The sequence below is a fragment of the Vitis vinifera genome, chromosome 12 (genome assembly GCF_030704535.1).
Source record: "Vitis vinifera cultivar Pinot Noir 40024 chromosome 12, ASM3070453v1".
Lineage (NCBI taxonomy): Eukaryota > Viridiplantae > Streptophyta > Magnoliopsida > Vitales > Vitaceae > Vitis > Vitis vinifera.
This window is the reverse complement of record NC_081816.1, coordinates 8,945,592-8,960,526: the sequence shown is the minus strand read 5'-3', so window position 1 is coordinate 8,960,526 and position 14,935 is coordinate 8,945,592. Positions and strand designations below refer to the sequence as shown.

Sequence of the window (14,935 nt, the reverse complement as noted above, 5' to 3'; positions counted from 1 at the left end):
AGAAATGAAGAACTAGAAACTATCAGTGCAAGATCCTTTGTGATTGCTATGGACCCAACAGAATAATGTACTGAAAGCTTGTGGACAAGACACTTGGTAACAACACAGGGTACCTAGTTGAAAATGTTCTGTCTATAAGTGAAACTCACATTCTCACTCCGCTTAAAAGAAAAGAATATTCATATATCAAACTAGTTTGCCGAATATAACAGAAATAAGAGTATTTAAGATATTTATTAGCACAAAGGGTAAAGATAGAAGTGACAAATAAATGAAATCAAGCAACAACCATCATACCTGCAGTCAGAACCTGTCACAAATTTTGATGTAATTTTGGGCATATATGCAGAAGTCCATAAGTAATCCAAAGATTCTGAATTTAGCACGATAAACCTGCCTGCCCAAATTGATTAGCTAGATGAACAATAAGAAACTGGATTGGTAGATTAGCTAATTATTAACAACCAATAGCAGCTGACTGAAATTTAACACAGCAAAGAAAAACTTCAAATGCCACAGAAAAAGAAACCAATAAATATATTATTTAAAAATACATCCTCCAAAATTGTCTGAATTTTTTATCCGCAAGAAAACAGAACAAACATACCCATCTCTAATGAATTCACACTCTGGAAGAAAAGCAAGCAACAAAAATCTCTACCATGCAACTACAACAGCTAGTTAAACAATACGTTCCAGGGCCCTTCTTTTGATATTCTTCTCAGAAAGCTTACATTCTCCCTTTTGGATAGCTGGACCAATTATGGAAAACAAGGGCAAGTGCTGGTAGCTCAATAGCTATGGCATTGACAATTGGTGTTAAAACCCTCCAACAAGCTCAATTCCAGCCAGATCCCTGTGATTCCATATTCACATCACTGTGGAGGAATCATAGCAATGAAAGAGTAAAATGCTGTAAAAAAAGGAGGGGAAAGAAAAATAAATAAATAAAGGCAACATGGCAATCAGTGGACCTTAGAAACCACTGCTGGAAGCAGTGCTGCCAGATCTGAGACTGCCTGTGGGTCCATTACTGGTCTTGCTGATGATTCCCTTCCCAAAATACTCAGCAATCACAGAAAACCCATCCTTTGAACTCTTCACTTGCTGGAAGAACTGATCTTGGTCTTTGGAATTCTGCTCCAAGTTTCTCTTCATTTCCAAAACAGATCTGTATTCAGGAGCACATTCAGGGCATTCTTTTTCATTGTCTCCTAGGCAACGTTGATGGAATGAGTGCATACACATGAAGTGGACAGCAGGGAGATCTAGGGTGAAAGTGCATGCAGTGCACTTGCTAAGCTGGAAGATTCTGGCATTTGTCCTAAGATCCTGAATTTCTTTTCTCATTGCCAATGTCTCTTCCTGCACAATATAAGAATTTGTTTGATATCTTCTCCTTTCATTGGACATACAACTCAAATGATGATAGGAATGACTTTACTGTCTGAAAAAATTTTAGTATTTTATCATAATGATTTTGAACAGATGCCTATTTGCATGCCAAGTAAAGAGCAAAACAAGGAAAAAGATTCCATTATACACACAACTTTTCAGAAGATCAAATTACAGCTACCAGTCTTATTGAGAAGACCAAGGGTGTAATAAGTGCTAGTCTTAACTCTTTGCTGATCCTATCACTGGCTATTTAAAATTCTACTAATATCTCACACTAAAACTCACTTCATTCATTCAGACAATGATGGGGATGATAAACATACAATAATGATCCACATGATGGAGTGAAAACTTTTAAGACTATTTTCTTATTCTAACAAAGGAATAATCCCTCTTATGTACACTCAGAAATTGATAGAGATTTAGAGTATTCCATTCTAAAAAAGGAACAATTCCCCCATGCACACACCAGCTGTGAAGAACATTTAGAAAATTTTATTATTCTAAACAAAGTTCAATCCCCTTTCTACCCTCAGGTCCTCATCAACTATTTTACAGTTTCAAACCTTCAACATTTTTGTCAATCCAAAGAACTCTGATGAACCCATCATTCTTAAATTTGTCATTACATAAAAACAGTCATACCACAATACACACACACATATATGTGTTTTATATATATATAATAATATATATATATATATATATATATATATATATATATATAAGCACACAAAAAATAATATTATAAATAAAAGGAGATAATATAAGAAGGGTGAAGCTAAGACACATTGAAGTACACCGAAAGTATACAAAAGGTGCCAAGCAAAAAGAGAAATGAAAGAAAAGTACAACAACTTCCCCCATCTACTTGTCACCTAACCAATCAATGAAATTCGCTATAGACATAGAAGACCCTACACCTTCCAAGAAATTACGCATAAAAGAGGATTTAAGCATTTGTTCCAAATTTTCCACATTATCAAAAGCCTTCCAGATTCCCTCTCAACAAATTTTTTTTTTTTTTTTTTGATAGGCAAAAACAGAATTATATTAGAAAAGGGCACCAAAAGGAAAGCCCAAAGCATACAGGGAGTATACAAAGGACCCTTAAAGCACACCCAAGAGAAAGGAAAACAAACCCGACCCTCATCTAGCGCCTAGCCAATCAAGAAAACTAGGTAAAGTGAGAGGATCTACATTTACAATTGATTTTGTCCACACCCAAAGATTACAAACAAAAGAATTCTTCAACCTATGAACCGAAAAGTCCTCATTATCGAAAGCAATCCTGTTTCTTTCCATCCAAACCGCCCAAAAGAGGCACAACGGGGCTGCCTTCCACACCTTTCTATGCTTCTTGCCCAACATAAAGCCCCTCCATTCAATAAGGGTCTCTCTAGCCGAATAAGGGAGGACCCAACACACTCCAAAAAGGGCGAACAATAAATCCCATAAGGCTCTTGCCTTAGAGCAATGAATAAGGATATGATCAATTGACTCCTCTTCCTCACAGCACATAAAACATCTGTTAGCAACAGCCCAACCCCTCTTTTTAAGCTGGTCCATAGTAAGCACCTTACCCCAAGCAGCCTCCCAAGCAAAGAAACTCACTTTGGACGGCACACTAGGGTTCCATATCAACCCATGAGGGAAAAGACCAGCTCTTCTTGAAGATAGATCATTATAGAGCGATTTAACTGAAAAACTCTCATTCGAAGTCACTTTCCACATCATTCTATCTTCCATAATAGGACTAAGCCTTGCGCCTCGGATTGTCAAAAGAAGCCTCTCCACCTCCTCCACCTCCCAATCATTGAAGGGCCTAGAAAATCTAGGACACCAAGCCCCTTCCACTCCCGAAGTGTCCCAAAACTCCTCTACCCAAGCCTCCTTAGAGGAAGCAAAAGCATACAAGGAGGGAAAAGAATTGCATAAGGGGAGATTCCCCCACCATATATCTTTCCAAAATTTTACCCTTCTACCATTCCCCACTAAAAAAGCGACTTTATTTTGCATAAGGGCACCTTCCTTCCTTATTTCCTTCCAAAATCCTACCCCATAACTCTCCCTCACTTCTCTAGAACTCCACCCCCCTTCTTCCTCCCCAAACTTCCTACTAATGACATGCCTCCAAAAGTTCTCCCTTTCAATCGCAAACCGCCAATTCCACTTGCAAAGAAGGGCCCTATTAAGGATGGAAAGACGTCTAACTCCCAAACCCCCCTTCCTCTTATCCATGCAAACAGTATCCCAGTTAACTAAGTGAGGCTTCCTCTCCAAAGCACCCCCTCCCCACAAGAAGTCCCTTTGAATTTTCTCCAACCTTAGACTCACCACTCTTGGCATTCGGAGTAAGGACATCAAGTATATAGGCATGCTTGACAATGTACTCCGAATTAGAGTAATTCTCCCTCCTTTGGAAATAAATTGCCTCTTCCACAAGGCCAGTCGTTTCCGAAATCGCTCTTCCACTCCATCCCAAACAGCCACCGACTTGTGGTTTGCCCCCAAAGGGATCCCCAAATAAGAAGAAGGCAGCTTACCCACTTTACAGCCAGCCTCAAGAGCCAAATTTTCCAAATTCTCCACTCTACCAACCGGTAAAATTTCGCTTTTGTCCAAGTTGATTCTCAAACCTGATATGGCTTCAAACCACATCAACAACCAGCTTAAATGGACCATCTGATCTTCGGAAGCTTCACAAAACACTAATGTGTCGTCGGCAAACAGCAAATGAGAGACTAAGGCCCCATTCCCACCCCTTCCATCAACCCTACAGCCTGAAAGGAACCCTCCCTCCACTGCTCTATGGATCAGCCTGCTAAGGGCCTCCATTCCTATCACAAATAGGTAAGGAGATATGGGGTCCCCCTGCCGCAGCCCCCTTGAGCTGTTGAAGAAGCCTTCCGGGGTGCCATTGATCAAAACTGAAAACGTTGCTGTAGAGATGCACCAGGATATCCACCCAATCCACTTCTCCCCAAATCCCATGCTTTGCAATACAACCATCAAAAAGTTCCAATTTATGTGATCGTATGCCTTCTCTAAATCCAATTTACATAACAATCCACACTCGTTTCGTTTCAACAGAGAATCTATTGCCTCATTGGCAATAAGGGCAGCATCAAGAATCTGTCTTCCTTCAACAAAAGCGTTTTGAGCTGAAGACACCACTTTGCCCACTACCTTCTTAAGTCTGTTGGCTAACACTTTTGCCAACAGTTTATACAATCCGCCCACCAAGCTGATCGGTCTGAAGTCTCTAAGGTCCTCGGCTCCAGGTTTTTTTGGGATTAGGACCAGGAAGGTCGAATTTAGGCTCCTAACGAATCTGCCGCGCTCATGAAACTCTAACAGAAAACCCATAATCTCTTCTTTGACAACATCCCAACAAAATTGCCAAAACCTAATGGGGAAGCCGTCTGGACCCGGAGCTTTGTCCCCGTTCAGGTCTGAAAGAGCCTTGAGGACCTCTTCCTCTGAAAACACCTCCTCCAGACCAGCTGCATCCTCATCACCAATTCTATTAAAATCCAGACCTTCCATAGAGGGGTGCCAGCCCCCCGGGTCAGTCAACTGGTCCTTGAAGGCTCTAACCACACCCCTCTTTATCTCCTGCTCCTCAGTTAGCCATACACCATCAACTTTAATCTTGGACAGGCAGTTTCTCCTTCTATGGGAGTTAGCCATTTTGTGAAAAAAGCCTGTGTTTCTATCCCCCTCCCTAAGCCAAACTTCTCTTGATTTTTGTCTCCAAGAAACCTCCTCCATTAGGGCCCATTTTTCGAAGTCCCCCTTTGCTGCCTTTCTAGCTTCCAATTCCTCCAAAGATAAGGGACGAAGCTTCTCCTGACCATCCCAGAAATTTACCTTGTCCAGAGCCACTTTCTTATTGACACCCACCTGCCCAAAAACCTCCTTATTCCACGACTTTAGAATAGCCTTCAACGCCTTCAACTTCTCAGCAAGGATGAAGCTAAACGAGCCATTAAAGCTTAGACTCTGCCACCACCCCTTCAACAGATCCTTAAATCCCTCCTCCTTAAGCCACATATTTTCAAACCGAAAAGGAACAGGACCTCTTCTAACCCCTCCCCCATCCAATAGAATAGGGAAGTGGTCGGACACAGGCCTAGGGAGGGAACACTGCACCGCCCCCTTAAAGTGATCCTCCCAATCCTCCGACACCAAGAAACGGTCTAACCTAGTCATAGCTTGATTATTCAGGCCTCCACTCCAGGTGAAAGGACCCCCCTGAAGGGGAAGATCCCTCAAATCCAATTCATCAATCACTTCCGAGAATCTTCTCATTGAAGAAGACAATCTTCCCCCTCTTCTGCTCTCATTCGGGAATCTAATTAAATTGAAATCACCTCCGATACACCAAGGATCGCTCCATAGCCCGCGGATGGCCCCTAACTCTTCCCAAAACAGCTCTCTATATCTCTTTACTGTAGGGCCATACACTCCTGAAAAAATCCAATTAAAACCATCTTCACAGTTTTTGAACCGGCAGGAGACGGAGAAAAGACCTACCTCCATCCCTTCCAGCTCCAGCACTCTTTTGTCCCAAAAAACCAACACCCCTCCAGCTGCCCCTCTCGCATTTAGAACTCCCCAATCTAAAAATCTCCCCACACCAAGACTTCTCACCACCCCTAGAGACATCTGAGACATTTTAGTCTCCTGCAGGCATACCAAATCCACTTTTTGGGCTCTAATTAAGGCCTTAATTGAACTCCTCTTATTTCTGTCATTCACCCCCCGGACATTCCAAGATAGGATTTTAATCTTCATTTGAGGCACAGGGCTCTGTCCCCGTTTCTTCTATCCGAGCCTTTCTTCCTGCTTTCTCCTTTATAATTAATCGACCATTCCAATTTTTTCACTTCCCTATCAAACCTAGTCATCCCTGAACTTCCTTTCTTCTTGCCTTGATCCCTCCTTGATTTCAGCCTTAACAGAAGTTTAAGAACTTCCCCCTCAACACCAACTGTCGAGAATCCCAAGGACTTGCTGAACTTAGCCAAGCTACTGTCATCCCAACCGCTGCCCTGGTCCTCTTCTTCCTCCAGATCCTCACTCTCCTTTGACCTGACACCCCTGTTCTTTCCCCCCTCTGTACTCATCTCCCACGGCCTGCCATCAGTCAACAACGCTCGCAACGGAGCATGATACCCATCTTCTTCGTCAATAACTACCGGATCCCTAACAACCCCCACCACCATAGCCCGATCGCACCCAGAAAGAGAAGAAGAAGAGAAGTGGACCCGAACCCCCCCAAGAACATCGATGACGGGCTCGTACCTGGATGCTTCAGCTAGCAGCGCTTCTTCGGACATCCGCGCTCTCGCCTTCGCCATTAGAGACTCGGAATCCCTCCAATCTCCTCCAAGGATGCAAGCGATCCCCCCGTCTTCCTTAACTTGGCCACCCGAAGCTTCCATCGAAGCCCTAATCTCCATCCCCCCGACCTCGGCACGAGGAGAAGCCCTATTTTCTCTTAATCCCCCCAACACCGGTTCAAAACCTATGTCGGCCCTCTCTTCGCAGCCCTCGATCAACCCCTTTATGAGGAAAGGCCTTTCCTCACAGCCCATTACCCACCCTTTTAAGGTGATGGGCCTGGGCTCACAATCTGGCCCAAACGTCTGGACTCCCACAAATTCTGACTTAAGACCACCATCTCCAAGCCCGCTCCTGGCTTGGGCCTCCCAATCGGGCCCAAAAACACAAGCAGCTGGCCCAGATTTAAAACCTCCCATGTTTGCTAACTTCCCTCCCCCTCGACTGCTGATCCCGCAGCTGTCTTCTCCATCAGTCACCTCCTTTCCAGGCCCCCTACCAGCCAACTCATGTGGACAGCCTGAAATCCCTTTTGAAGAACTACCACAGGGCGGCTCACCTGCTCCCCTCTGCTCCATCAGCTGTCCAACCTTCACGATCACGCCTCCTCTACACTCTTCACGAGACCCACTCCCTGCAACTTCTACAGCCACTGCATCCCCTTTCCCGAGAGCACTTCCCTCCGGCACCACCTGAGAGAACCAAGGTGGGGATTCCCACCACAGCTGGACTGAGAAGCACCCCATCTCATCCGCAATCTGGACGGAGGAAGGTGTGTCCCTGCCCACCGATTTCACCAACAATCTAGCCCATTGCAGCTCTGCCATTGATTCCGTCTTGTTGTCCACAGCAATGAACCCACCACAACCATCTCCTATCAACTTAAACACCTCTCGATTCCATAAATGAAGGGGAAGACCTACCACTCTCACCCATACCTCTCTAGCAAAAACACCATTGCTGAAACACCCCACCTCCGGGTGCCATCTTTCCATCATTAAAACACTGCCTAGAACCTTTCTCTTCCCTCTAGCAAGAACACGCTCGGCCTCACTCATCAATTCGAACTCAAATAGCAATAGCCCACCTCCCATTACAGCTATGTCCAGCTTTCCTTTGAGGAGCCAAGCGTGGACAGCCCAGTTTTTCAGAAAAACCAACGCAGGAGGATGGTTCTCCACCTTATCCCATCTACCCACTAAGCAACGACCCAGCTGCTCTAATCTACCAGGCTTCACCCTCCCTCCCCCTTCCAGCCAAACCTTGTCCCCAAGTCTCCCCAATCTCAGATTTACTACATCTGCATATGTCCTTTGATCAGGCTCTTTTTCCTTCTTCAGCACCTCAAGAGAAAGAGGGTCCTTTACCCCTCTAAATGGAGCTACCCCAACCTCTCTCAGCTTCTCAGCCAAGGTGTTCCATCCTCCAGATAGCCTCTTTCCTTCTGGAAAAATTAAGCAAAACCTTTTTGCCTCCAAATCACGAACAGAACAGAGAATGAATCTACCCGCCTCATTTGTACGACGCTCCAATCTATATTTCCTATTCTCCTCCTCCCATGCGAGGGACCAATTACTATCATCTCTATCTCTACAGCAGGACTCCACACCTACCAGCAGACTACTGAGGCTTGCATCTCCAAATCTGATCCAAGATGATAGCCCTTTACATCTCTCCCAAATGCATCCTCTCAGCTTTCCTCCTACTTCATCAATCACAAGATCATAAGCTTTAGATTCCACAGTAAACCGTCTTCTACCTCCTCTAGACATCTTCGTTCTCCCTCCCACAAAGGGCTTACATGGAACAATTTCCCATTATTGGCTTGTGACCATCAGAACTTTTTCCGGGCTGCATAAATTGTTCCTGGTTCTGGTTTATATCACACTGCAATCCAGCTTCCCTCTCAACAAATGGTCCACAAAAGGAACAAAGTGGGAGCCAACCAAACTAGAGACACCCCGCTTCTTTTCAACTGATCCTGAGTCAATACCTTCCCCATATTCCCATACAAAAAAGCCCACCCTCATCAGGATCTACAAGTTCCAAATGGCTCCAGCTAGGAAAACCTTTCAACCTTTAGGCACCAACAAAGAGTATAAATCTTTGGCTCCAAACTTTCCATAACTCAAATCTAACCAAACCTTTCTATCCTCTAAGTCCTACCATACTATTTGCTTTTGAAGAGTTTGCATGAAATCCTCCACCACCTCTAACTCCCAATTGTGAAACTGTCTAAAGAAGCAGGGACGCCAGTGACCCTCTGCCCCATCCTACTCCCGCATATCTGATACCCATGACTCTTTTGATCTGGCAATGGCAAACAAAGCAGGGAAAGAGTCTTTCAATGAAGCGTCCCCTCACCACTCATCCAACCAAAATTTAACTCTCCCATTCCTTACAATGAAGCAAACTTTGCTTTTAAAAGCCTCCCATCTTTCCTTAATAGCCTTCCAAAAATTGACCTCATACCCTTCCTTTAGCACCCCAAAACACCAACCTCCCTTCCCTAAATTTCTCAACTATCACCCACTTTCACATAAACTTGCTTTCCGAGTCAAATCTCCAACTCCACTTGCAAAACAGGGCATCATTGAGAGCAGAAAGCTTCTTGATGCTAAGCCCATGTCCTTTCTTAGCCATGCATATAATAGATCAGTTAACTAGATGACATTTTTTCTCTCAAACTTTGCCACCCCACAAGAAATCCCTTTGGATCCTCTCAAGTCTTAAGCTCATTCTTATTGGCATCACTAATGACATGCATTAAATAGACAAGCTAGACAACATACTTTTAATAAAATTAAGTCTCCCCTCTTTTGACAAATATTGTCTCTTCCACAGGACCAACCTTTTCTAGAATCTCTCCACCATTTCTCACAATGCTGCTAATTTGAAAAGGGCTCCCAAAGGAGGCCTAGGTAAGTGGAAGGAAGCTTGCCCACCTTACATCCCACTTCGGCCACTAACTCATCCAGATTTTCGACTTTCCCAATTGGAATGAGCTTTACTCTTTTCAAAATTGACTTTTTAGCCCAAAAATCGCCTCAAACAACATGAGAGTCCAATTTAGATACTTCGGCCACTCTACGCTTGCCTCACAAAAAAATTATAATATCATCAACATATAAAAGATAAGACACCTTAGTTCACCCTTACCCACTCCTTACCATCTAAAAACCAGAGATGAAAACCCCCTCCCTTTCCTTCATTAACAAGCGCTTGAAAGTGTCCATAACCAAAACAAATAAACACAGGGAGAGGGGGTCCACTTGCCTTAGGCCCCCCAAGAACTCTAGAAAAATATTAATATATATATATATGTGTGTGTGTGTGTGTGTGTGCTCTAAACATGGAAGGGGATACCTAAGATACACACATGCTACATACCATGACGAAGCCATAGCAAGTTAATTAATATAACTATTCTTATAGTACAATTAGTAATAGATTTGTGGTTGTAACCAGCACCTCCCTAAAAGCCACATTTTAGATTTGCCACCTTTCACTAAAGGTAGGTGAAGGTCAAAGGGATAAATTATCATCAACAACTGCAATGGTAAAACACGCACCTGGTACTTCTCAATGAATCGACGATCCTCTTCAATTAGCTTTGACTCCTGTTCAAGCTTTCGAGCAATATAATCCTTGATAACAGAGAGTGTGAGGCATGGATTCCTGGAGAGCGTCTGAAGAACAATAATAGGAGGCAGTATGTCATCCCTTTCAATATAAGTCAAGACTTCCTTCACTTCTTTGGAGCATTCTTCTCCAAGCTCACCAAAGTACTTTAGCAAATCTGCCCAAAGAGATGGATCTCCTCCCTTACCTGAATCCCCCAGCCTCTTGCAGCATGCAATCAGACCCTCATGGTCATGGGCCTGCATATAACAAGCAATCACCTCTTTATAAAGCTTCATCTTCTCATATAAATATAAAAGCCCTTCTTTAAATGCATTCATTTCACAAAGAATTATAGCAAGATCAACATCATATAGTGGATGCTCCATTTCAGATGGCCATGCACTTTTAAGCAACTGTAGCCCCTTCTCAAGCCTTTCCAAACGACCCTTTTCCTTAGTCAAATCATTGCAGTCACCACGTACTTTCCCATTAGACTCTACTTTTGACATCATAGCCTCTCCTGATGGCCTTCTTGTTTTAAGATTAAGATCACCAACAGTGTCAGATAGTGAAATAGATGGGAAGTTCAAGTCATTAGACAGGTACAACTCCAAGAGTGTGTTGTGAATTTCTACTTGAGCAGGCGAGTCCTTCACCTTATTGGTATACTTTTCAAGAAAATCCATTAGCGACTGTGGATGGTGAATGAAAATGTTGAGAAAATCAACAGGAGATGGCAACATGGATAAATATGTACCATTAGAAGTGCCTCTCTTGGCCAGATCTCCTTCCTCAGTGCAAAGCTTCATGAGTATTTCGATTGTTGCCACTGGCTTGTGCTCTATGAGAATCTTACCATACTCTTTCACTGTGACCCCAGCTTGACCTGGTTCAAGACTTGAAATATATTGCAAAGCTTCTTCATATCTACCAAGGTCCTCAAGTAAGATCTTTAAGTACAACTCATGCCTTCCTGCCTTCTTAGCAACATACATTGCATGCTCGTGATAGTTGGCAGCACGGCAGACCCTTATTGCAGTCTCCACATCAAACTTATGCTCCCCATCCTCACTTTTGATGAACACATTCAACTTTTCAACATCTTTCAGTTTGGTGTAGCAGTTCAGCAGAAGTGTGGTATGATCTTTAGAAGCAAGTCCCTTCTCATGTAGTTTTTCCAAGTAATTGGTAAGGTTGTAGATTCTTTGGGCATCTAAGAACTTTTGTATCACATATGAAGGTTCAAGGTGACCAATGGTATGTATGTACTGGGCCATAGCTTCGTCATAGTCTTGTTTGCCATATAAATGATCCCCATATTTCCTTAGTACTTCAGCAGTTGCTGCAGCATCAGCTTGCTGGCTTTGAACAAGATTGATGGCCACAGTATAAAGATTCTTCTTGAAAAGCATATCTAACTTGCTTTCCATATCTTTCTCTCCAGTACATAAAGCAGTTTTGTCAGCCATTATAAGTATTATGTTACCCCATTCACAAAGCATATGAGAAACTTCTTTAACCACTAGACTGTGGGCAATCAAACGGTTCTTCAGGTCATAAATGTTGAAAGTATTCTTGCCATTTCTTTGATCTGCAATAACACATAAAAGATATCCACGAAACCACCCAAGGAATTTCTTCTCCCCTTCAAAAGCCCAACAAGGACCACGTCCATCAACTTCATAGAAATATACAGCCTCAGGCCGACCAATTATTAGCTCCTGATTACAGGACAAGGACAAATTATTAATTGTCTGAAAGTACATAAAACAGTAAAATATCAATAAAATTAAACAGGGCAACTCAGAAAAACATACCAAGCGATCACTCATTGTTACACTATTAACATTGCATCCAATCTGATCTAGGGTTTGCCGCCTGGGTGGTTGACTCTGCAGGCTAAACAAACTCACTGAAGTTGGAGTAACTGCAAAGAGTTGGAGGGCTTGACCATCCATACGGAACCCTAAACCTGTGATTGAAGAATTGCTTTTGTCTGAAACATTATCCACCTGAAGCTTGAAACGTGTGATTCGCTCACGTGCAATATCCCCTTTGATGCAATAAATGCAACCATTGTCTAATCCAATAGCTATAAGTAGTATTGGGGGAGCTTCCTCCAGGACCAAAAACGATGTAATCTGCAGAACACTGACACTTTGAAATCCTTTTAAAATAAATAGAACTGCATTCAGATATGTCCTCAATAACAGTTACATAAACAAAAATGTATGACAACATAAAAGAAATTACAAACAAGTACATTGCACCACCTTCGCTTCAGGGAACTGATTAGTGAATATCCGCAATATCTGAATACAATCAGGACTCATCGTGCTGGAGCCCTCTGGCTGCATCTTATCAAGGTCAAAAACTTTCAGACACATAGCTGACAGTTGTGGAGATACTTGTTCATCTTCTCCAACAGTTACTAGGTAGTTTCTTTGCTGATTATCAACAAAAACAAAACCCTTTCATTAAATCTCCATTCACAACAAAGGAAAAGAGCTAATTACTCTGACAGATTAAGAAAATAGCAAAACATAAAATCCCAGTTAAACCATGCCTATACACTAGAGATTTTGATTGTTATTTCACAAGGATATCCATAGAAGCCATACCAAACAATGAAAACTGAGGAAAAGAAAACCAAACCCCTATGCAATAACAATAATATAAGTGGAGGCTTCTGTTTTCTTACTTCCCAAGCAATGAAGAATCTAGTATAGAAAAATAATAATCATAATAATTTCTCTTCCTTTCCTCCATTTTCTCACCAACTAAAGACTAAAAATGAATGCTATACAATTAAAGACCAACCCTTAACAGAGCACAAAGGAAAAAAGCGAGCTTGGGATCCATAAGTACAATTCAAACAAAGAATTCAAAACCTAACCCTCAACATTCTAGTTTTATTTTCTTTTCACACACTTTCTTATCAACCAAACAGAGCACAAATCGTTTCCATAAATTAGAGGCACCACAAGAAACAAATGAAATATCAAAGCAGATAATTAATTTCACAAAACTAACCGAACCTTGAGCTGTTGAACGAAGAGAACAGAAGAAGAGTGAGCTTGGAATCCATAATTGAACTTCAAACCTCGATCGAGAAAACTCACGGTGCCGTCGTCGCAGCCCAAGACTATCTTCCCTCTTCCGCTCGAACAACACTCGATTTTTCCGGCAACTTCCTCGGGGATTGAGCATTTTCCGGCGAGTTTCTCCTCGAAGAACTCGAACTTCCTCCACTGGTACATTCCTGATCGGACGTCTCTGATTCTACGAATAGAGATCGGAGTCGAAACAATAATCAGAAACCCAACCCTGGATGCCGGAACTTGATCGCCGGAGATCGGATTCCCGGCGAGGGCTCGCGAAGTAAAGAGAATGTCGTAGACGTTGGGGAAAACGTTTTTTGCGGAGCCTTGCCAATGGAAGACGACACCGTTTTGATAATTAGTTTGATTGGGCTTTTGTCCACCCATGAACTGCTTTCCGCCAAGGTTGTCCATGGGCTGGGCCTTAGTTTTTGGCCTGGGTTGGGCTTTGGTTCTTATGGCTTAGAGGAAGTAAGTATAACCCATTTGAAAATGTTTTTTAAAACAGTTTTCTATTTTGAAAAACAAGCTTCAAAAAAAAATTTATTTTGTGCTAAACAGACATCATCATATTGGATTGGGATCGACGCTTATACCATTTGTAATGTCTATACCCAAGCGTGTAGATATTATAAACTCCAGCCCCAATAGACTCTCATAGCTTTATAACATGTCTACTTGATTTAGGAGATGATGCGTCAAAAACTTTCCCTGCTATTCAACGTGAGATATAACATAAACAATTACAAATATTTTTCAAAAACTATTGTAAAATAATGTTTATAAAAATTTTGTCCACTTAGGAAAAATATTAAATATAAGAAATTTTTATATGAATGAACCCTTAAATTTTTTTTTTTTATAGAAACAGAGTAAGATGGCAACTTTAGAAAAAGTAGACATGAAAATTATTTTTTTAATATATTCATTTTTTAAAATGAAATTAATAATCCTATTTATTTCTAAATCTTTTTTTAATTTTCAAGGCAGTTTCATTTAACATTTTTTTTCAAATTTATTTAAAAAAATAGTTTATAAACATGTTTGGTTAAGTCTCTAATAAAGTTTTGTTTAAAATAAGTAACTGATGAAAAAATAAATAAATAAATAAATAAAATAAAAAATAAATTTAAAATTAATAAATTATTTTTATATAATATTTTAAATTCATTTCACTTATTTTATCTCTTTTGATATAAATATTATTTAATTTTAAAAAATATAAGTTTTTAATTAATTTTAATTATATTTTACTTTTTTTTCATGTGTTTTATAATAAAATCAAAACTTTCCTAAGCTTATCATCACTTTTTTTTTCCTTTCCTTAATAATTTTTGAAAATCAACATATTTACAGATCGTAAAATCGATTTATAATAGTGTAGACCCCCCATGAGAGAGCTGATGGTTTTTTTTATTATATATTTTTTTTCTGACCACCCCGGGAATTAGGCTGATGGGGGC

General features: G+C 41.4%; 1 protein-coding gene across 2 annotated transcripts; it reads right to left on the bottom strand.

Moving 5' to 3' along the window:
- Window positions 1-511: 511 nt before the first annotated feature.
- LOC100266606 (vacuolar protein-sorting-associated protein 11 homolog) lies at window positions 512-13,822 on the bottom strand. 2 transcript variants are annotated; one of them, XM_059741344.1, is made up of 6 exons: window positions 13,410-13,822; window positions 12,645-12,818; window positions 12,189-12,512; window positions 10,320-12,092; window positions 975-1,365; window positions 512-878 (listed from the first exon to the last, which is right to left on the bottom strand). In XM_059741344.1, the coding sequence occupies exons 1-5, from the start codon at window positions 13,629-13,631 to the stop codon at window positions 976-978; spliced, it is 2,883 nt and encodes a 960-aa protein (XP_059597327.1). In that variant the 5' UTR covers window positions 13,632-13,822; the 3' UTR covers window positions 512-878; window position 975. The 2 variants fall into 2 exon arrangements, with proteins under 2 accessions (XP_059597327.1, XP_059597328.1); XM_059741345.1 differs by having other exon boundaries at window positions 512-856.
- Window positions 13,823-14,935: the final 1,113 nt, after the last annotated feature.

Coding starts and splice junctions, on each gene's coding strand:
- LOC100266606 (XM_059741344.1), bottom strand. CDS start 13,631: ATGTACCAGTGGAGGAAGTTCGAGTTCTTCGAGGAGAAACTCGCCGGA. Junction 12,513..12,644: donor ATCAGTTCCCTGAAGCGAAG/GTGGTGCAATGT, acceptor AGTGTTCTGCAG/ATTACATCGTTTTTGGTCCT. Junction 1,366..10,319: donor GATTCATTGAGAAGTACCAG/GTGCGTGTTTTA, acceptor TATATTGTGCAG/GAAGAGACATTGGCAATGAG.